Source organism: Elgaria multicarinata, chromosome 17 (genome assembly GCF_023053635.1).
Source record: "Elgaria multicarinata webbii isolate HBS135686 ecotype San Diego chromosome 17, rElgMul1.1.pri, whole genome shotgun sequence".
NCBI lineage: Eukaryota > Metazoa > Chordata > Lepidosauria > Squamata > Anguidae > Elgaria > Elgaria multicarinata.
In genome coordinates this window covers 15552754-15576436 of record NC_086187.1, presented here as the reverse complement: position 1 = coordinate 15576436, position 23683 = coordinate 15552754, and the positions used below count along the sequence as shown (strand labels likewise).

General features: G+C 45.5%; 2 protein-coding genes across 4 annotated transcripts in view; one reads left to right on the top strand and one right to left on the bottom strand.

Annotated features, from left to right (window-relative positions):
* The window catches only part of LOC134409982 (major facilitator superfamily domain-containing protein 1-like), a 319448-nt gene that overhangs the window by 173986 nt on the left and 121779 nt on the right, over positions 1–23683 (top strand). The gene's annotated exons all lie outside the window — the stretch shown is intronic.
* Positions 1–23683, bottom strand: part of ERCC4 (ERCC excision repair 4, endonuclease catalytic subunit) — a 35736-nt gene that overhangs the window by 7378 nt on the left and 4675 nt on the right. For 2 of the 3 annotated variants that reach the window (XR_010026235.1, XR_010026234.1), the window contains exons 3-11: positions 22199–22394; positions 19914–20121; positions 15063–15243; positions 13877–14005; positions 10695–10805; positions 8158–8743; positions 7133–7225; positions 4556–4668; positions 1351–2220 (exon numbers count right to left, since the gene is read on the bottom strand). Coding sequence is in view for 1 of the 3 variants with exons in the window: in XM_063143023.1 (XP_062999093.1) it covers positions 1487–2220; positions 4556–4668; positions 7133–7225; positions 8158–8743; positions 10695–10805; positions 13877–14005; positions 15063–15243; positions 19914–20121; positions 22199–22394 (2351 nt within the window). In the remaining 2 variants the exon portion in view is untranslated. Of the gene's footprint in view, positions 1–68; positions 2221–4555; positions 4669–7132; positions 7226–8157; positions 8744–10694; positions 10806–13876; positions 14006–15062; positions 15244–19913; positions 20122–22198; positions 22395–23683 lie in introns of those variants that run through there. The other variant, XM_063143023.1, reaches the window with a different exon arrangement.

Genomic DNA, 23683 nt, shown 5'->3' with positions numbered 1-23683 from the left:
TAACAATTAATTGAATATTTATTCAAAATCCGAAGCACCCACCACAGGCTTGCCGAGGGAGGGAGGGAAAAGAGAGCGAACGCCTCTGTTTTGCAGCCAGTGTGGCGGGGCACACCAAGCAGAGTATGTCTCTTCATTAGCGTTTTGGTGCTTTTGAAACTTTTCAATTCACCGTTAAAAGGACTCTTCTTAAATGGTATTAATACATGTGTGGATTCTTCCCCTATATGGCTTGGGACCAAACTACCGTCTCCCATAAAAATATCCCTGGGTTTTAAGACCTTCTGGAGAGGCGCTTCTCGGAAAAGACCACCTTGAGCGCCCCCCTGCCTCCCCTTTGCCTCTTAGCGCCTCCTGCTGCCCCTTGCTTCTTAATGCCTCCCTATGCAACCCCTCCCAAGGGGGAGGTACTGCCCACTTTGGGAACCACTGGTCTAGTCCAAGTCCAGTTTATTAAAGATAAAGAACCGTCGGAAGGGAGAGACAAGGAACCCAGGAGTCCGAGATTTCCATCCCCCTCATACCAGAGCTAAGATAGTTTGAATGGTTTTAAAGGGAGGTTGGATAAATTCCTGGAAAAGGCTATCAATGGCTACTAGCCCTGATGGCTATGTGCTACCTCCAGTATCCGAGGCAATACGCCTGTGTGCACCAGTTTCTGGGGAACATGGGTGGGAGGGTGCTGTTGCACCACGTCCTGCTTGTGGGTTTCCCGTGAGCAGCTGCTTAGCCACTGTGTGAACAGAGTGCTGGATTCAATGGACCCTTGGTCTGATCCAGCAGGGCTCTCCTTATGTTCATATGACCCTGGGCAGACTGAAACTGGAGGGCTCCTCATAGCTCTCATCCCACTCCCTTCAGGCAACCTTCGACTGTAGGAGGCAGTTGTTAATTTAAGGTTCATTGCAGCACGTTTACATTACATAAGTTCTAAGACAAATTGAGAAGCGGGGAAGGAATCTTCCCTGGTGCTAAATAAAACACTGGGGGGGAAATAAGCAAGTGGGTGAAAAAAGTACCAGCAGTGAATTTATTCACCGATATTACTCCCAATCTACCAAATAATTATAGAACATTTCATTTTAAGTTTTTAGAGTAACCACACAAACCCCCCGCCCAAAGCTTCCCAGTTCCCTTTGGTGCCAATTGTTACATCCTGGAAAGGGGATATAGCAAAAGGGAAGATCACAGATTTGGGGGTGGGGGTGGAAATCCCTATATTAATAAATAAATAAATCCCTGCATGTAGAACGCTAGCACATTGAGGAGACAGCTATCCTTATTCTCTGCATGCTGGTTTTCCACAGGCAGGGAGCTTTAGAGAAGATTCAAATAGGCTAACACCTTCACCTGCCTTCTGAAGTGGTACAGTTCCAAGAGAATCGTAGCAAATAGCTTGGCTGAATCCGTGCAGGAGTACTAAGGTAGAGCAGCAGTTGGTCAAGGCGCTGCAACGTGATAACCCTCCAGGGCCCAACGCAATTCGTCACCTCTTGGTCTTCCCTTGAGAAACAGCTTCTGTAAAGGGTAAATGAATGAATTCATACAGCTGCTTGGCACTGGCAGCGTGGCCCAGGAGTTCGGTCAGCTTGTCCTGAGAAAGGGCGATGAGTTCTGCGACGCTCTTAACGTGATTCATTATAGCTCGGCAGTTTTTGGCATTCACACCAGGCATTTTTAATAAGAAGTCTTGAGGCCCTGGGTTGTACTTGTCCGATTCGGGGAGGCTTTCGGAATCGGCTGTGACAGCCATGGCCGTTGCTGCGTCAGGCTGGGCTCGGTTCCGTTTCAATTCCTCAAACAGTTCGGCCGTGGCGTGGGGAGAGGGGCACCACAGCAGCCGGAGCCGGGGGAAATGCAGTGTCAGAAGGGCCAGCTTGGAAATCACGTCATTGCTGGAGATCTCCTGATGGAGAGAAGCCCGGGAAGTGAGAGAGAAGGATTTGCTGGGGTCAAACTCAATGAGCAGCACAGGCCGCTTGTAATAACGAGACATGGAGACGCACTGAGCGTAAAGCCTCCCGTTATTCAGGGAGCCAATCAGGTCGCTGATGCTCTTCCGCTCCACGCAAATGTCAGGCGTGAGAATGTAGTCGCCGACTTCCAAGGTCACGGGTTCGATGTCGAGGCCACGACGGTGAATCAGGGACGGGAGCTCACTACGAAATTCACGCATGTCCACGACAACGCTCTGCTGCACATCTTTTTGTTCCTGGCCACCTGTTTACAAAGGAGTGATAGAGTTGGGAGACATGCAAATCAGCTGAGAGCCTAAGACAGATTGAGCAAGATCCTTTACCAGCCCGAAGGTTAGCATGTATCGACACTAATAACGAGGATTATAGTGCCGGCGATAGTGCCGGCGATGTCTTTTTTTTTCATAGTAACATATTTATTCAAACTTTATTGTGAATTTTGATTAGCCTTCCTTGCACATTCTGTGTGAAAGATAAACGCTTCAAGGCTTTGAAACAAGTTAATCAAACCCTAAACAAAATAAATATGCCTTTCTTCATGACCCAAGAAACCTATGTATTATACTTTGTTCAAGCAAAAGTATTAAATGTATCGTTCTTCAACATATCCCTATAGTGGAAACATGCAAGAATACACGGCTTGTTTTTATATTACAACAATTATATTATAATATGCTGTGCAAGGTCCTGAATTTCTAATGATTTGCATTCTATTCTTAAAATAGAAAACATCTCTCTGTGTCCTCATTTTTGCCTTTCTACCTTTCTGTAACTCCGGTTCTCCTGGGACCTGCCCTTCCAAACTGTTCCATTACACCTCAGTTCTCTTAGTATTGTTAGTTTCCACTGAGTGTTGAGTTTTTTTGCTACTGACGGACTGCAGCAAGACACACCCGTTGATCAAACCTACTACTGTGTTGACTCAAAATGACATGCCTGCTTTCTTCTGTAGTTAATCAAGCTAGCTTCCCTTTAAATAGTATTTTAAATCTTTGTATGTGTCTCAGGCCTTAGCTAGACCCAAGGTCCATCCCAGGGTCGTCCCGGGGTCATCCCTGCCTAGTGCCGGCGATGTCTTTAAAGGGTCGGTCGGTCGTAGCTTCTGTGCCGTAACTACGTTCTATGCGTTGACACTTTATAAGGCATGTGCATGGTGGGGAGGGCCCACAGCTGCCTTATACCAAGGACACTATCTGTCCACCTAGTCCAAAATTGCCTACTCTGCTTGGCACCCGACTGGCTAATGCTTCTTTTAATTATATCTTTTGGAAATGCCCTGCAGTTGTCTCCTTCTGGGAGGAAGTTAGCATACGGGTAAACTTCACATTGGAACACTCTTTAATATTTCCTGATACACATGTTTTTCTAAAAAATTTTACCTGCCTCTTAGAATTTAACACAAGGTCAGCGTAAATGGATTTGTCATGCCATTTTGACCGCCAAATGGCCGATACTACCACACTGGAAGTTTAAATGCTCACCTGTTATAATGCAATGGACTGAAGACCCAACAACACTAGCAATATTCGAATGAGAGGTATACTGGAGCTACTTGCAAATGGACCTATATAGGGATATTTGGTCTGCTCTTACTGCAGTTTATGTATAATCTATTTTTCCTTATTTTTAGAATGTGGTCGTAATTGAAACCAAGATCTTTTAATCATGTAGTAATAGTACTGGTTTTTTTTAATATTTCCTGTTGTTCGTTTTGTTTTGTTGAAACTCACAATAGAAAATGGTTTTTAAAAAAGTTTGCCTACTCTGTCTGGTACCTACTCTCCTAAACCTCAAGCAAAACCATGTCTTTCGCATCCCCAGCTACCTGCTCTTTGCTCTCTACCACTGAGCCATGGGCAGTGTTCTACCACCGAGCTATGATCCCTTCCCAAGGGGGAGCAGGACATGCAAGCAGCTCTTACACCAAATATTCCTGTGTGAATCCAGTCCAAGAAAGTACACGAATGGAGATTTAGGATATATTTAAAATGTTTAGCCCTCATTGTGGCTCAGTTCAGACAACACATTTCTCAACGGTGGTTCTAGAACTCCACAGTGGAGTTTTTACACCACCGCTTGAGAAATGTGTTTGGCGGGAAAACCCTACGTAACGGTGGAGTTCTTTTAGAAAACACTCCGCGCTGAATATCCACGCTGTGCAGAGGAGACTCCCTGCACAACCATTGTGTTGCGTGTTGTGTGGAGGGCTCCGTGGAGTTTTCCGTTGCGCTGAATGGACTTTTCCCACTGGCTACAGAGTTCTCTGGCAAGAGTGGCGAAAAGAGCAAGTGCCACTCTAGGAGAGCCACCGGGATTGGGTTGTGTTTTTTTGCAGCAATGGCTGTTGGGATACCATCGGGAGGTCCGGGGGAGGAGAGAAGGTGGAGGGACTGTCAATCAAACATTGCATTGCCTTTTACTCAACTCCACTGTAGCCCAGTCACACAACGATGGAGTTAGAACATGTTATGTGGGAAGTACTCCCTACAAACTCAACCATTGAGGGGAGTTTTCCCACTGTGCAGAGAAACGTGTTGTCTGAACTGAGCCATAAAGTCCCAGAGATCTCAACAACCAACCTGCTTTACGGGTGTCTGTAGAAACATTCGCTGGAGTAGCATCTCTTATGAGATCCAAGTTGGTTTCATCTCGCCCTTCCCTTTCTTCAGGGATCACCATACCGGCCTTCTCTCTGGGAAGGGGGAGGAAAAAATGCAATTATGAACGGAAACATTTGAAATGTCTTCCTTCAAACTAAACACCTGTGTTGCTGTGTAAGCTCTCCAACTGTCCTGCTCTGCAGCCGGAGAAGAGCCCACAGGAGCCATCCTCTCAAGATGGCGCCCTCTGGGTGGACAACAAGCCCCAGCCAGCCGACCCATTAGCTGCACTGACTGGGCATGATGGGACATGAAGTCCAACATGGCTGGAGGTCATGAGCTTGGGGATGACTGGGCTACACCAGTGCTTGAAACTCACAGCCTATCCTCCCCACCCTTGTGTGAATTAGAAAATGGTATGAAGGCCTAACTTTAATTTATTTATCTTGCATTTTTTCTTCTCCATGATGGAACTCCAGGCAGGACACATGGGGATTTTGCCAGCAGTCTCCCATCCAGGAAGACAAATTCATGGAAGATATTTATTTTACTATTTATTTATGTACAATATTTATATACCACTCCACATCCAAAGATTTCAGAGTGGTGAACAACGGGTAAGATAAAAGAATAAAGACACCATATTAAAAAACCGCAGCTATTTTTAAAAGAAACAGTTCTGATAAAACCTGAGTTCTGATAAAAATGCAGCAGGTCACTCAAGGGAGCTGTGTCATGCGCCTTCATACCATCCCTGGAACCAGCTACAGCTATACCATATAGCTAAGGCTATACCATGTTCTATTTAGCATTCCAACCTGCTGGGGGTGGGGAGAATGACATTTTGGGACATTCCCAAAATGTGCAAAACACGCAGGGTGTAAAACGAACTACCAGCACCTCTGGGAGAAATGTTCTCTTCCTGCTGGGCTAAGTTTCTAAGGCTGCTGTGCTCAGTTTCTCTTTTCGCTGGATATAAATAAACCTTTCTCCTTTACAAATGTTATATGGTGGGGTTTTTTTATTATATAATTCCATGACCCTCCTCCATAGTGTTCGGCTTCTTATATAAGTTTGCTACCTTGGAAACACACCAGGGGGGCGGAGAGAGGAGGAGAAGAAGAAGGAACGAAAGAAACCCAATCTGCTCCAATCTGCATAGCAACAAGAAGATACCCGGTGTGGTTTCTCAGCCTTTCAAAGGGCTGGAAACCTTTCAGGAAAAGTGGAAGCTCTAGCAGGTAATTGACGGCAATTGGCATTACAATTCTGCCAATTTTAAAAAGAAGAAGATTGTTCGGCAGAAGCCAACGTATTACTTGAGGCATTTATTTATTATTTATTTATTTTAGAATATTTATATACCGCTCCCCATTGAAAAATTTCGGAGCGGTGTACAAGGTAAAATGAAGGGAAAAAACACACACAAATAAAAACAGTTAAAACAAAATTTAAAAAGAAGCAATAACAGTAATCCAAGGCTGCACGTTAAAGAAAGGCTTCTTGGAATAAAGATGTTTTCAGGAGGTGCCGAAAGGAGTACAAGGTTGGCGCCTGCCTGACCTCCAGAGGCAGGGAGTTCCACAGGAGGGGGGCCACCACGCTGAAGGCTCTTCCCCTGGTGGATTCCAATTGGAGGATGGATCTATGTGGGACCACCAGGAACAGGCCCTCGGATGACCTCAGTGACCAGGCAGGTTGGTAAGGGAGAAGGCGCTCTCTCAGGTATCCTGGTCCCAAGTTGTTTAGGGCTTTGTACACAAGTACAAGAACCTTAAACCTGGCCCGGTAGCGAATAGGCAGCCAGTGCAGTTCCCTCAGCAGAGGAGTTACATGCTGGAAAGGGGCAGCTCCAGACAACAGCCGAGCTGCAGCATTCTGCACTAGCTCCAGCTTCCAGAGCAGCTTCCCTGAGGGAAGGTGCCAGGACTCTAGCACGCTTTCCTTTAATTTTGTTTTTCGGCCCAGCATTATTTATTTATTTATTTATACATTTATATCCCGCCTTTTTTCCTCCAAGGAACCCAAGGCAGCGTACATAATAATCCTCCTCTCCATTTTATCCTCACAACAACCCTGTGAGGTAGGTTGGGCTGAGAGTCTGTGACTGGCCCAAAGTCACCCAGTGGATTTCCAAGGCCGAGTGGGGACTAGAACCCGGATTGCCCGACTCCCAGTCCGACACTTGAGCCACCACACCGCACTGGCGATATCCTGAGCAGCGCTGGGTGTCTGGGGCTAGCCACTCCCTCAATTTCCCCACAGTGCCCCAGACTGTTCCTACGTACCAGGGGCATTGTGGGAAATTTAAACGGCAGCTCTATCCAGCTGCCCAGCACCGTTTGGAGATTCCTCAGACTGCTGTTGTCACTGCTACGGTCACCACCGGCAGGAAAGGCCACTGATGCCCAGGATGGAAGAGAGGTGTCACCAGGGGGCATTTTGCCCGGGGCTTCCTCATAGCTGGACCTAGCCCTGCAGGGCCACATACTGGCACACCTACAGATATATAAACGGCTGATGTTTGGCAAAGGGAGCGCACAAGATGCACGTTACCGAATGAGTTTCTCGAAGGCTTCTTTTTCTTTCCTTAGCATAGTAAGGTAGCGCTGTTCTTCTGTTGAACCGCCATAGATAAGGAAATAAACCCTGCAAGGCAAGACACAAAGATCTTGTCCGGATCCAGAAGACTGTGTAAACCCCCCAAATGGTGGCTTCTTGGCCATTTTTGTATGTTTCCTCGATCAATGCGATGTGACTGCCCATATGTGAAAATTACAGCCCTATTAAAATCTAGCAATTTAAAAATCTGGTAAATCCTCTTTCCCGATATTTTTTGCGGGGGGGAGGGGAGTATTCATTACTAATGAGCCCCTGATCTGTTTGCTCATAAACAGAAGTTACTGGGTTTATTTTTAAAGACACATTTGGTCCCTTTGAACTCACTGAGATTTAATTTGAATTCAGTTACAGTTCGTTATTATTCACAGATTGATTCTATGATCTGCTAAGCAAGGCAAAAAGCAAATCCGAGCAGGGGCAAAAGCCTTGCTGCGGTGCATCATGACGAGCCATGTGGCTAGTTCTCACTGAGGCAAGTAAAGTAAACCCTTATCTGGACTGTACCATTTCAGACAGCACAAGGGAGCTCACAGAGGGCAACCTGTGGTCCTCTAGATGTTTTGTCCTTCAACTCCCAGGATTCCTCATCATTGGTTCTGCTCGCTAGGGCTGCTGGGAACTGTAGGCAAAAACATCTGGGGGGTGGGATGGGACGACACACACGTTGCCCAGCCCTGCTTTAATCATACAGCCTTAAACAGCCTTGGGTAGACACATGCATCCTGTTCAGATGACACGCTAAGCCACAGTGGTTAAGCTAAACATCATGGCTTAGCGTGTCGTGTGAACCGTTCCTAACCACGGTGGCTACACAACCACAGTTCAAAGACGCTCAAGAACCACTTGCTGCAAAAGGCTTAGTGGTCTAACCACGGCTTAGCGTGTTGTCTGAAAAGGCCCATAGTTAGAACAACCTCCTTCGGGGGTGGGGGTGGGTTGCTCCCTGAATCGGAACATACCTCAAAGGCTTCCCAGGCCTGCTGGCCTTGTAAATTTCCAGCTGGCGAACAAAAGTCAGCTCCGCGTCGTACAACACGACGTATCTGGGCTCCACTTCGTGCAAGACCCGGGTGAGGGCGTATGGATCCCCGCAGCCATTCAGCGGATGTATAACTGTGAGAGGCTCCTTTAAGATCCCATAATAGGCATCCGAGGACGACAGGAGCAGCTGGAGGTCTTCCGGCTTGCCTTCCCCACTGCTCTCGCGGCCGCTGCTCAAGTCCTCGGAGTCTTCTTGCTCTCTCACGACGTCCTCCTGCTCCTCTTTGGTCAACATCTGCGTCAGGGTCAACTCGGGCTTCTTCTTCTTCTTCCTCCTCCTCTTGCTTGGTTTGGAGGAATCCGTTTTGGCTCTTTTGGCCCGGGATTCTGGGGCGTCACCGCCCTTGGCCGCTCGCTTGTCCCTCGGGCAGGGGTCTCCAGGTTCCTTCTCCTTCCCAAAGGTTTTGCTGTAGAGCCTTGTCAAAAAAGCCTCGGCCCCAGCTGTGATGTACTGCTTGAGCTGGGCGCAAGTGCGGTCGTCGTTGGCACAGATAAGCACTCGCCCTGCAGTCATGAAAGGGTTGCCAGGCTTAAAGGTCGGTACGGAGAACATCACCCCGCCCTGGAAATGGGGAAAGCAACCACATGGTGCAATGTATGCCCACCCCCTTACAACAGTGCCGCTGATCAGGGCCCCAGCCAGAGAGCCTTGTAGTACTGTTTGAGGCTCATGGGATTGGGGCGGGAGGGGGCGGGGATGAGAAACCTCTCTCTTCCCTGTCCTCTTGAAAATCCTTCTCCTGCTGAGCTCCAATCAGAGGGAGAGGAAGCAACAGACCTTTTGTGGCGCTTATCCTTTTTTAAAAAATATAAATCAATATTTTATTGTAGATTTCAACAAAACGAAACAATTAAACAAAATTAAAAAATTAAAATGCATGTGTAACTACATACTTTAAAGGCCTCACTTTCAAATATTATAGCATTCTAAAAAAAATGGGGAAAGGGAATAAACTACACATAAACGTCAGTAAAGGCAGACCACACATCCAAATCTAAGTTCCTTCGCAAATGGCGCCTATATACCACACTTTCAAATGTTATCTGGCTACATAACTTGCTCAACTTTGCAATGAAGAATCCAGTGCTCAAGTTTTCTTTTTTTCTCCTCCTCCCTCCCCACCCCTTTTTCCTTGCATGCCTGGTCTTCTCAACTCTAAGTCTAAGGAACTGACTTATTACTGGTATTTTAAGGATCTCTGGGAACCGATTTTTGGTTGAAGAGAGGGGTAAGCAGGCTTTAAATTTATTTATTTATTTATTTATAAATAGATACCTGCCGCCACTATTCCACATATCCTAGAAGCCACAGAGCAGAGGCCCTCGACAGACAGTTTTGGGATTATCTGAAAGACCCGTATTCTCCCATATGAGTCTGCCCATGCTCCGAGATCTTCAGAGGAGGCCTTTTTCACAGTCCCACCATCATCACAGGCACGCCTGAATGGAATATAGGAGAGGGCCTTCTCGGTGGCTGCTCCAAGGCTCTGTAATTCCCTTCCCAGGAAGGCTAGACTGGCTCCCTCTTTTGTTCAGAGGCAGGCAAACACTTTTTCGGTCCAGGCCTTTGGGACTACTCTGGACCTGTGTTAATGTATCTGATGTTTTTAATTGTTATTTGCTTTCTAATTTTTTTTTTAAAAAAAAACGTTTTTAATATTTCAGTGGGTTTAATTCTATTTTAACTTTTGCACATTTATATTTATATGTTTTAACTGTAGATGTTTTAATCTTGTATAACTGCCTTGAGTTCCAGTATTGGGGGGAAAGTGGGATATAAATAAATAACAACAAGAATTATTTGGGGGTTTGCACGATAGTTCTATATAAAGAAATTGTCCATTTAGGAAAATGGCTTTATAGAGAATTATGATGAAATACTAAAATAGTAAACAGCAACAACAACTGATCTAAGCCACGGTGAGAAAGTGTGTGTGTGGTGTGTGTGTGTGTGTGTGTCAAGAGTCTATTGCTCCCCAACACCTCCACAGATCAATACCTTCCAGAAGCTTAGGGACAAAACTAGACATTCTGGGGCAGCCATGAGTATTTTCCCACGTCTCTGCCCAAATCATGGGTGATGAGAAAGAGAGAATGCACGTATGTATTTAAGCAGCAAGGAGGGAAGGAGAGAGAAAACCTTTTCCCTGTTTCCAGAAAGCGCTCTATTATTTGAAGCGGTTTCTCCAGCTTCAGCTTAGATACCAGAAGAGAACTTATCTGGGGAGAAAAGTGCTCCAAGCGACAGAGTGCCGTGGGAGGCAGCCTGGGAAGAGAGCAAGATTTTGCTCTCATCGTCCCTGTGATCCCATGTAAACATAAGAATTAGACCTGCCCGCACCCCCACTGTTTAATATGTGAACCAGGAAGGCAAGTTAATAAAATACCCACGGCTGCTCCATCACGTCCTATCTTTGCCAGGTCTATGCAGCCTTGGAGGCCCCGCTCCTCTCACCTGGCCCACCCAGAGCGTCACTGTTTGCATTCCCCGTTTCGATCTCCTTCAGCACTTCTCCGAGCGCGTCCCACTTCGGGTTGCTTTCCAGGACCAATTCCCTTTTCTGCTCTGAAATACAAGAAAGAAGAGAAAGAGAAAGAATTTCCCAGCACACCTTTTTTGGATGTAAGAAAGCCAGGCAAGTCATTCTGGCAACGGCGAAGCTATGCTGAAGGACGGGCTGAAAGAACTTGGAAAGATCAGTCTGGAGAAAAGAAGACCGAGGGGAGATATAAAAGGTTGTCACAGGGAAGATGGTCAAAAACTGTTTTCCATCGCCACAGAAATTAGGGCCCAAAATAATGGGTATCAGTTACAGCTACCCGGGTTCCGATTAAATATGAGGGAAAACTTCCTGACGGTAAGATCAGTACAACAATGGAACAGTCTACCTACGGAGGTTGTGGGCTAGGGTTTTTAGGAAGAGGTTTTTTTGGAGGTTTTTAGGAAGAGGTTGGACAGCCACCTCTCATGGATGGCTGAATTGGTTTCCCTGCACATTGCAGGGGGTTGGACTAGATGACGTTTGTGTTGCCTTCCAATTCAACAATCCTATGATTCTATGCCAAGGTGAACAGACAATGTGCAGGCTGAGCGCAGAGCTAACCATGGCTTCAAACCCAAACCGCTGGTCAACCTTCCAAACATAAATTGGTTGAGGGCTGCTTCCTCGCTTTCTGTCTTCTCAGCAAGAGTCACACTAGTGACGGCTGCAACCATGGTTACTCGGATCTGCTTTAGTCGAAGCTCCCTCATGCTGAGTCAATCCATCAGTTCAACTACTCAAGAACTGTTTGCTCCAATTGGCGATGGCTTGAAGGTATCAGGCACAGTCCTGGGCCTGGAGACTCTTAACTGGAGGCCCTGGGGATGAAACTTGGGGTCTTCCAAACATGTTGTCATGCCTCTCCCAGAGGTCTTTTCTTCCTCCTTGGATGAAGAGAGCTTACCAGACCAGGAACTGGAGGGGGAGATCCGGGGAATACCATGCCAGCCTCATGAGGAACAAGCCATGTTCTGGAAAGCTCAGAGTTTGAATAGGAGCAGCCGAGGCATTGATTGAAAAGGGGCACACGGTTGGTTCCACTTGGGCGCAGGGCTAGGCTGCAAACAAGGGCTTTTCAAGAGGCGGGCAACTGAAGGCCCCCGAGTAGTTGCAGCTGGGAGTTGAGCAGAGTCTGAAGCCGACCGGCTTGAAAAAGCCACTGCAGGAACCCAGCTCCTCTGCTGGAAACAACATTTAGCTCACGCTCCTGTGTTCAGGATCTTGCCTCTGCTGTGTGTGGTTTCTCTGAATTACGACCTGGATCGTTCTTGCCTGTGTTTTCTCTGCTCCGTGATTCATTTGGCTGTCGTCACTTTCATGCTCATCGGCTTGTTCGGCCTTGAAACGTTCCTACAGCAACCCTTTCTGTGAAGATCCCCAGTTTGGCATTCCAACCTGCTTCTCGCCAGCTGGAGGCCCACACGACTTAGTTGCCAGTCTGAAGACAGCTACAGAGCAGGGCACATATGCTCTACTACCAAGCTATGCCCCCCTTCCCTTAACACCATTATGACAACACCATCCTTTGCTCAAACCATGCTTTGCAAACATCCATGAATCCACACGACTTCTGATTCTGGTTGGCTAGCCAATCACGAACCATGGTTTGTCAACTGAGACATCCCCGAAAGTTTAAACTATAGTTCAGCTTCCTTAATCGTGGTTTTGTGTGATAGGTCTGAAAAGAGCCTATGCGAAATCCCACCCATCATTGCCATGGATAAAAAGACTCCTTCCAGATCGGGACAGCCTTCAGATGTAATTCAATGGCCCTGTTCAGGTGACACGCTAAGCCACTGTGGTTAAGCATTTTGAGCTAAACATTATGCCTTAGCGTGTCGTATGAACCATGACTTGGCATGTTGTGGGAACCATTCCTAACCATGGTGGCTACATAACCACAGTTTAAACAAGCTCACTAACCATTTGCTGCAAAAGGGTTAGTGGTCTCACCGTGGCTTAGCGTGTTGTCTGAACAGGCCCACTATGAGCAAATTCAGATGTTATTTATGGATGTGTTTCCATAAAATTTACAATACAGTTATCAATTATGAGAATTTTATTATTTGTCAATGTAGAGCCCAACTTCAGAGTGTTTCCATTTCCTCTTCTCTGATGAACATGCATTTTTACAGTAATATTGTAATAACTGTCACTTGAGGCACAGGTGAACTCAGTGGCAAAGAGCACCTTTTATCAGCTTAGGCTGATATACCAACTGCGCCCTTATCTGGACAGTGATAGCCTAGCTACAGTTATCCATGCTCTGATAACCTCTCGTTTGGATTACTGCAATGCGTTATACGTGGGGCTGCCTTTGAAAACGGTCCGGAAGCTTCAGCTGGTACAAAACAGGGCAGCCCGTTTACTAACAGGGACTGGCTGGCGAGATCACATTACGCCAGTCCTTTTACAACTTCATTGGCTGCCAGTCCAGGTCCGGGCCTGATTCAAAGTGCTGGTATTGACATTTAAAGCCCTAAACGGTTTGGGGCCAGGTTATTTGAAGGAACGCCTCCTCCCATATGTACCTACCCGGACCTTAAGATCATCTACAGGGGCCCTTCTCCGTGAGCACCTGCCAAAGGAAGTGAGGCAGGTGGCTACTAGGAGGAGGGCTTTCTCCGCTGTGGCACCCCGGTTGTGGAATGAGCTCCCCAGAGAGGTCCACCTGGCTCCTACACTGTACTCCTTTCGTCGCCAGCTGAAGACCTTTTTATTCACTCAGTATTTTAACACTTAATTTTAACTCAAATTTAAATTATACTGTTTTAACTCTGTATTTTAACCTTATATCAATTGTGCTGCTGGTTTTATCCTGGTTGTGCTTTTTATATTGTATTTTGTATTTGTATTTTTAACTCGTCGGTTGTTTTATGATGGTTTTAATTTTTGTGAACCGCCCAGAGAGCTTCGGCTATTGGGCGGTATAAAAATGTAATAAATAAATAAATAAATAAATAAATAACATTGTAAGCCCCTCGGTGCAGAGACCTGTCCTTTTCTGAGAGCCTGATCATTATAACACCAAGCCAAAAACAACACAGGTAATATGCCTTTTTTTGTGTTATAAATGACACTTTTTTTGTCGTACCTTTTTCTTCCTTCACATCTGCTTTTTCGGAGGCTTTTCTTTTCTTATTTGCTTTGTCATCTGGAAGGCGATAAACCCTGGCCCTAGCGTTTAGAAACATCGACGTACTAGAATCAAGAAAAAGCCAACCTAGGAAATGAAGAGGGAGCAAAAAAGAAAGAGAGAGAAAGATTCAGACATAATTGCAAATACCCATCTTTACTAATTCTGAAGCAGTTGCTATTGCTTCAAATACCCTTAATTAAAAAGGATTAAATCACGTAAGTAAAATGATAGTTTTGAAGAAGAAAACCACACTTCTTGGTTAATTAAGCGAAGCATGCAGGTGTCATAGCAAGGTTCTCTCTTAGAAGACGCATCCCCTCCTATGTGATAGTTAATGGAAGTGCCTCTTTTAAGACAGACCCAGCCATTTCAAAAAATGCCCACAAAAATGTGTATATTTGAAGAAATACGTGCAATGCCTGCTTAATTCATTGGAAAACAGGCTTTGAATAATTTGTACATTTGCAAAGGTGTGCACAGAAATGCAAACATTTTTTTTAAAAAAAATGCATTTGGGTTTTTTTTAAAGGGCCAGTGTGGTATAGTGTTTAGAGTGCAGGACCAGGTTCTAATCCCCATTCGGCCATGGGAGCACACAGGTTGACTTTGGGCCAGTCACAGACTCTCAGCCCAACCTACCTCGCAGGGTTGTTGTTGTGGGGATAAAAAGGAGAGGGGGCGGCTTATGTACGCGGGATATAAATGTCATAAATAAATAATAATAAGTGCTAACAAAACCCTGAACAAATTTTGGGGCAGTTGAAAAACACACACATTCCAATGCGGAAATGAGACAGAAGAGAATTTAAAAGTGAAAAGTTGAGAACCCGAGCAAAATCGAGCTTGGCCTATTTCCCCAGCCATAATCGTACGTGTTCCCTTCCTCCACTGGCTGAGTTCTTATGAAACAACTGACCTAAGAAGAAGCAGCAAGTCAGGTTTCTGGAATGAACACTGCATATTTTCAAGAAACAGAAGTTAAGTAGGAGGCTCAATGTATTTCAGTGTCAGTAAATCCTACAGCCTTATGGCTGGATAAAAACACTTCGAGAGTGTTTGCATGATATTGTCGTTTTTAAATTGAAACTTTGCTTTTTACAGCCCTGCAGATTCGTTTGTTCAAACACGAGGCAGCTCGTACCTGAATTCCGACCAAAGGCTTTTTCTGAGGCTCTCAAGGACTCCAAAAGGTGGAGGAAAGTGACGCAGTCGTACTGAGTCAGGTACTGGAGCAAAGTACGGAGGATCTTCAAGTCTTGGACCAAAGATTTGGTTTTCGCTCCAAGCTGGTGCCAAAGGGGATCTAGATAGTGGCGAATGGTCTGGAAATATAAAAATGGAGAGAACGGCTCAGACCTCAGCAGCCTTCCTGAGCACCACGAGCAGATTTAGAACCCGTATCCTGGATTGTGTCTTTTAAAAAATGTGTAGTCCTCATGAACACAACGGGATGATCTGAATATTGTGCATCACATTTGCATTGTGCTTCCCCCGAGGAGCTCAGAGCAGCCAGCTATGTCAGAAAGGAAGGGTCAGAAAGGAAGAAAGTGGGGCGGAGATGTTAAATCAAGCTCCTAGATCAAGTGTTGGGGCAAGTGAGCTTAGAGCGCACTTTCTATTCTTCCCTCCTTCCCATCTTCCCCTCTCTCTTGCTCACACATGCACACGTTATTACTTTCTTGCCCACTCCAGAGTTCAATGGATATTCTAACGAATGCAGGGATAACCCTGTTAATTTCAAAGGGAACAATCCTTTTCGTTACCGCTGATGCACAAGTTGCCTGGGGTGGATAAGCATCCCACATTCACCTCCAAGGGGATTGGTGTTGTCTGAAACCATGGCTCCCACCAGCCAGGCTCCAGCAGCTCCCTCCTGGCGGTAAATACAGTCCTGTTCAACTTTCTGAAGTTAAGCGGGACCCAGTTTACACCAGGAGGGGATGTAGCTCTGTGGTAGGGCACCTGCTTTGCATACAGAAGGTCCCAGGTTTGATCCCCGACATCTCCAGGTAGGGTTGGGAAAGAATCCTGCCTGAAATCCCAGACAGCCGCTAGCTGCCAGTCAGTGTCGACAATACTGGGCAAGATGGGCCAAGAGTCTGACTCAGTAGAAGGGAGCCTCCTATGTTCCTGTATTCAATTCCTTTTATTACAGTCAACAGACCAATAAAACATATAAAAATACATAATAAATATTTAAAATACATGAAGTTAAAATAGAGTATGATTACATGAGCCTCCTTAAAGTTCTGTGCTAGAAGCAAAGGAAAGTCCTGCCACCATAACTGATCTGGTAAGGACTGCCTGGTTAAGAAATTTAGCGACTTGTTCGGTGGTATGCTTATCTTGACCCTGTAAAAGGACCGACATAAGGGTCACGGACGATCGTCCAGGTAATCGTTGCGTGAAAGGGTGGATAAGGCCTTTTCTTGCCTCCTGATCGAAGCTGCAGTTGAATAATACATGGGAGATAGATTCCACCTCCTCGTTGTTACAGGGGCAGCATCTATCTGATAGTGGGACTTTCCCAAATCTGCCCTCCATTACCCTAGAAGGCATAGCATTAAGCCTTGCTAGGGAAGGCATGTTCCTGTATCACCGAGGAAGACCATTCCGGCAAACTGAGCTCATTGTTTCGAGGGCGCCATTTAGGCTGCAGTACCAGCCCACCAAAGCATCCCGTCAGCTGACCACCCCCCAGGGGCCAATCCCTGTCCTCCGTGTGCTATAATGCCCTACTGTCCGGGTTTGCACGACAATACAAGCCGCGCGCCTCGGGTAGGAGAGTTCTGCCCTAGTTCTTGCTTGCCTTCCCTAGTTGCTGGTTTGGAACTTGACCCTCGGCCATTATGACAACCAGTTTCTCCTTTCTTCCAAACCTGCTTGGAGTTTGACCCTTCCTAAGGGTCATGCATTAGAGCGCCCATACCCCAGAAAAGACTGCTGACTCGGGGAGAAACTCCCCCTTTCTGTGTCTCTCCCTTCATTCCTTCCTTGCCCTCCACTGTCCCAATCCTTCTGCAAGTGACCAAACATTTACAATCCCAACAGTATGAATATTATTTATTTATTTATTTATTTATTTATTTATTTATATCCTGCCTTTTGCCCAATACTGGGTCTCAAGGCGGCCTTACAAAATTTAAAACATATACATTTTAAAACCTAGGAAAAGAAATGCACAAAAATTAAAATAAAATAAAATATTAAAACATTAAAGGTTTAAAATACACGACAATTTTACAAGTCCTTAACCAGATTATTCTCCAAAGGCACGCTGGAACAAAGAAGTTTTTGCCTGCTTCCAAAAGCCCATCAAGGAGGGAGCCAGTCTAGCTTCCAAAGCACTGGAGCAGCCACCGAGAAGGCCCTGTCCCATGTTCCCACCAAGCGCGCCTGTGAAGATGGTGGGACTGAAAGAAGGGCTTCTCCAGAAGATCTCAAAGCACGGGCAGGCTCATAAGGGAGAATACGGTCTTTCAGATAACCTGGATCCGAGCCATATAGGGCTTTATAGGTCATAACCAGCACTTTGAATTGTGCCCGGAAACAGACTGGAAGCCAGTGGAGCTGTTTTAACAGGGGAGTTGTGTGATCCCTGTAACCAGCCCCAGTCAACAATCTGGCTGCAGCTCTTTGAACCAGCTGAAGTTTCCAAACACTCTTTAAAGGCAGCCCCACGTAGAGCACGTTACAGTAACCCAATCAGGATGTAACTAAGGCATGTGTCTCCATGGCCAGGTCCGACACCTCTAGAAAACCATGCAGGTTAGTACATAGCGGGCGCCCATCCACCCTCTCGTCCATTTACAGCCATGCCCATTTCCACTGGGATTTTCCCCCTTCGACTTTCAAGTCCAGCAGATTACGGTTGTTTAGCACAGATACAAAGAACAATTCCAGCGACATTATGATCCTGGCACGCGACGCCCTAACAAAAGGATGTTCATCTCATTGTTAACAAGTTTACGATAAGCAAGCCAGAGACTTGGAGAGCTAATAAAACATTCTTTTATGTAAAAACACAGCTCAACCATTAACAGATGTCGAAGACCTCCATTAAAAAAAATAATAATCATAATAATACAGGCTTCCCTCCCCAAAATAGAAGGCAGCTGGCGGGATGGGACGCAAGTTCAATCAGAGAGCTTCTGCTGGGTTGCGCCACTGACGTTCAAGACCCTTCGCCCAAAAAAGGATCACATTGTCCACCACCCCCACCCACCCCAAACAAACAAGCCCTAACAGATGCGCAATCTGGAGAGCGGATCACCAGATTAATGAAGCCAAGGGGGCCTGCCATTAAAGCACGCAAGATTGCCAAGCAATGTGTGGTGCTTTTCGTGAGCTGGCCTGTATTCAACAGAAATATTTCACTCCTCCATCCCTCCTCGCGAAGAAGCCAAGCGTTTCATCCGAGCCGAGATTCGGCCCCGGAACGCATTTCAAGCGCCAGAGCTAGGAGGATCTCGTCTTTGATTATGACTTTACAAGTGTGTACAGGGATCCCTTCACGGCTGAGGAACCACAAACGGCGGAGTACGCACATGACTGGAATGGAATCCAGGCCAGAAGGTACAGGGATGCAGATGGGCTAAAGACACCAGCACCTCCCTTTCAGAAATGAAAACACCACTGCCCCGACTGAACAAAGGAAACCCGCACCTTAGTGGATCGGGAACAAGTTGGATGCACAATGGGGGGTAAGATGCCATCTAGCTGCACCCCATCGCTTTCCAGTGTTGCATTTCCCACCTTCCCTCCAAGGAACTCAAGGTGGGTCCCCGGTTCTTCCCACACCCTTCGCATCCAACAACTCTGCAAGGAAAGTCAGGCTGGAGCTCCAATTATTGCCCTCTGCTTGTGGCTTCCAAAGGAAAACTGGTGGGCCAACATGGGAAACTGGGTGGTGGAGTCATCTAGCAGGGCTCCTTTCATGCTCTTTTCAGTCAGGAGAGCTACATGGAATCTCCTGGGTTAGGAAGTCTACCGTGGAACATCACTGGTCAAGGGGCAATAAAACGGAGAGTGCAATTGCTTTCATGCCGTTTGTGGTCCCACTCAGAAGCATCTGCTTGGCTGTGGAAAACAGGACGTTGGACTATGGACCCTTGGTATGATCCAGCACAGGTCCTCTTCTGATCTTATTAGCCAGAATTGTTTGGAGTGGAACCTCTCTATTCAAGTGTAGCATACTTCTAACGATCTATGCTGGGGATTTACAACAGGGATGTTGAATTGCTTTCACGGAGAGAAATGTCTCCTGATGCAAAGATTATTAGAGCAGTACGAGAATGGAACTGATGACCTAGGGAGGTCATGGGCTCTCCCACACAGGAGGCCTTCAAGAGACAGCTGGACAGCCATCTGGCAGGGAGGCTTTAAGGTGAATTCCTGCACTGAGCAGGGGGTTGGACTTGATGGCCGTAGTGGCTCCTTCCAACTCTACTATTCTATGATTCTATTACTTTACTTATGGAAAGCCGACACATTTTGGACTCATTTTTACTTTTAAGGCCTTCATCAAGGGGTTATGTAAACCTCTGCAGAAATCCTTAAAACAAAACATCTCCTGCAGTAATTCACAAGTTGCCAGTAAATTACAACAGGAGACATTTTGTAGTAAAAATGTCTGCAGACCGTTTTATAACCCCTTGAAGGCCTTGGAAGAAAAAGAAAAAAAAAACAGAGAGGCTGAAACGTGTTGGGCTTTCCGTAAATAAAATCTTTGCATCCTGAGAACGTTTCATTCCTTTTTGGATCTACTTTGGATACTCGCCCAACTTTCATGATCTGTTTGTGGGTATACCAGGGGCATCTGATTGGCCACTGAAGGAAGCAGGACTTGATAGAGCTTTGGTCTGAGAACATAGGTCTCTTGTTATGTTCTTCACAAAGCACTAACCACAACCCCACAATCACAGTGCAATGGCTAAGGCAAGGGAAGCCGCAGAAAAAAACTCCACAATCCAAAGCAAGGAGAAAGGGATACCTTGTCGAAAGCCTTCCCCATTGCATTTTCTAGGGATAAATCCTCCGCTTCCAAAGCAGGGTTGCAGAGCTTCAGTTCTTTCAGACACGCGTTCAGGATGTCCAGTATCGAACTCTGGATGGCGCGCATGGCTGGGGTCATGGTGACGTGCATTTCGACCACTTCAGGCTTGTGCTGCTCTAAAAAGGAGTGCACCGCTACGTGAAACCTGGGGGAAGAGGGAGATTGAAGGACATCCCAGAGAAAGGAGGTCCTGCGTCGATTCACACGAACGGCAAAAATGGATGCAGGAACATAGGAAGTGCCTTAGATCAAGTCAGAATATGAGTCCATCAACCCAATATTGTTTACTCTGCCTGGCAGTGGGGCTTCAGCAGAGAATTTTTAATATTTATTTATTTATTTATTGCATTTTTATACCACCCAATAGCCGAAGCTCTCTTTTTTCACCAGCTGCTACCAATCATTTTAATTGGAGATGCCAGGAAACAAAACTGCGGCCTTCTGAGTGTAAAAGAAGATGCTCTACTACCGATCTACGGTCCATCATCTCATTCGTGGTGCATCTTTCACAGCAAAAAGGGGCGATCGACCCTCGTCAACACAGCATCTTCCCCCCCCCGCTCCATTTTTGTGCTAAACCTAGCTGCCCACCTTCCTGTAAATACACCCAATCAACCCCTGAGATTTTTAGAGGAGGCCTTACTGATTGTTCCACAACCAATAGACCATGGCAAAGTAACAGCACATAAGCAGCCTTCTCAGTAGTGGCACCCACCCTCTGGAACGCCCACCCGCGCATTGTTCAAGAGGCAGAAAGTGTGAGAAGCTTTAAACACCTCATGAAGATCTATTTGTTTATTTATTTATTTATTACATTTCTATACCGCCCAATAGCCGGAGCTCTCTGGGCGGTTCACAAAAATTAAAAACATTCAAAGTATAAAACAACAGTATAAAACCATCATATAAAATACAATATAAAAGTTCAACCAAATAAAAACAGCAGGAATGCAAAATTACAAATTTAAAACACCAAGTTAAAATGTATTTATAGACTGTTAAAATACTGGGAGAATAAAAAGGTCTTCACCTGGCGTCTAAAAGCATATAATGTAGGTGCCAAGTGAACCTCCTTAGGGAGCTCATTCCACAGCCGGGGTGCCACAGCAGAGAAGGCCCTCCTCCTGGTAGCCACCTGCCTCACTTCCTTTGGCAGGGGCTCATGGAGAAGGACCCCTGAGGATGACCTTAGGGTCCGGGCAAGTACATATGGGAGGAGGCGTTCCTTGTTTATCCAGGCTTCTGCTGACTCGGAATGAATTATGACACTGCTCCGTTTCATGACTGTCTTGTTGTAATGTTTTTACGTACTTATTGCTTTTCTTGTTTTTCACTGTTCATAGTTTGGGGTTTTTAAGACGTTTTAAAATTCGACTGGGTAGCCCTGCCAGAAGAGATCCATCTTTATAGCTTTTTTAAATTCAGAAAGACCATTAAGCTGACGGATCTCTCCCGGCAGGCCATTCCACAGTCTGGGAGAAGGTCCTCTGGGTAATGGTTGTCAGCCAAGTTTTGGCTGACTGAAATTAATTCTTCCCAGAGTACCTGAGCGTGTGGGTCCTCAGAACTGGGCTTTTTCAAACAAGCCATGGTTATAAAGATTCACCACAGTTTGTCGTTTTTGGCAATGACGCAAACTGTAGTCCATCAAAACTGGAAGCGAAAGCTGACAAACTTCTCCTCATGGCTGAGCGAGAGGAGGAGGATGACGCAAGCCTGAGGGCCAAGCTAGGCTTGACCATGTCGTGATCAACCATGGTATACTTCAGCTAGCAAAAACTAGATTAACAACTGTTACCCAGAGGACCTTCTCTTCTGCTGCTCCCAGACTGTGGAATGGCCTGCCGGAGGAGATTCGTCAACTTGACAGTCTTTTAGAATTTAAAAAAAGCAATAAAGACTGATCTATTCCGGCAGGCCTATCCACTGAAATTTTAGAATGTTTTCAGGATGTTTTAATCATGTATGGTATGTTATAATTCGTTTTAATGTGCATTTTATATCATGTTTTTATACTGTTTGTTTTACACTTTGAATTGTTTTGTTTTTTGTGAACCGCCCAGGGAGCTTCGGCTATTGGGCGGTATAGAAAATAATAATAATAATAATAATAATAATAATAATAATAATAATAATAATAATAATAATAATAATGTGATGCCTAAACACAGGCCACAACCATGGTTGATTCATTAGTCCAAGCACTGTATTGAACATCTTACCGTGGCCAGAGGTAAAGCTTCCTCACAAAGAGATTCCTCATCACCCTTTCCACATGACAAAAGCCAGTGTTAAAGGCAACGGCGTGGTCTGTGAAGGCTTTGACGAAACCCTGCTTGTTCTTCTGCCGATAGAGTCGCAAGATAAAAGCTTCTTGGCAAGACTCAATGATTCTGTGGGCTTTGTACACCAAAATACCTGGCAGAACAACAAGATGAATAAATCCAGGCCATAGAGAGGGGGAAACAAGCAATCAACCAAACATAATACAGCACAGGATGTGATATTTTGCAGAAGGGGGTTAGGAGTTTCAAAGGTTTTACGGATTAAAGAGAGGGACACATTCTAACTGTTCTTTAGCAGTTTATTCAGCGATGGAAGAACTGGGACCCATCTAATTCCTCCTCCTCCTTCACGGCTGTGTCAATGGAAAATATGGGTGCAATTTAAAATATGCTCAGGGCACATAAAAAAAGAGGAAATGCCAGGACCCCAAACTTTATTTAAGTATAGCCACATTCTTGGAACACAACAACATTGCAATCCTTGGCAGATCTACTCAGACAGGAAGCCCCATGGTGCTCAGCGGGGCTTACTCTTAAGTAAGTTACTCTTACAGCACCATGTACATTGATGGTGCTATATAAATAATAATAATAATAATAAGTGTGCAAAAGATTGCACTTCACATTCAAACATCCATCTACTTCAGTAACCTGCTTTCCACAGTGGCCAAGCGGAACTTCCAGAAAGCTCACGAGCAGAACGTTGCATTTACTTCATTTCATTTATTATATTTCAGTATTTATTTATTTAATTAAAATATGTATATCCTGCCCAATATCACTAAGATCTCAGGGCGGCGTACAGATAAAAACATACAGTATAAAACAATAAATATACACAGTTAAAAACAAATTAAACCATGATCCAAGTTAAAACAATATATAATTTAAAAGCACTCTGTAGCCAAAGCTCTCTGGTCCTAAAGGCAAAAGTATTCCCCTGCCCCCAGAAAATTGTCATGCAGGGGTACAGTGCCTTTAAACATGGAGGTTCAATTTAGCACTCATGGCTAAATGCCATTGGCTGAACTCTCCTCCAGGAATTTGTCTAATCCTCATCTAAACAAGCCTCCATCGCATCTTGTGGCAGCAAATTCTGTAAATTAAACCAAGTAAAGCAAATGGATTGAACATGCAGGTAAATTTTATCCTCACAACAGTCCTGTGAGATAAGGTCACTGGCCCAAGATCATCCAAAGATTTTTAATGACTTCTAATTCTACTTAGAAGTAACTTGAATTCAATGTGTGTAGCAGCTTTCCTCCAACCTGATGCCGTCTGGATGTTTTGGACTACAGATCCCAGAATGCCTGACCATTACTCATGCTGGCTGGGGCTGATGGGAATTGAAGTCCAAAACACCAGGAGGCTGCGTAAGGTGAGTGCTGAACTAGATGGACTCTTGGTCTGATCCAGCATGGC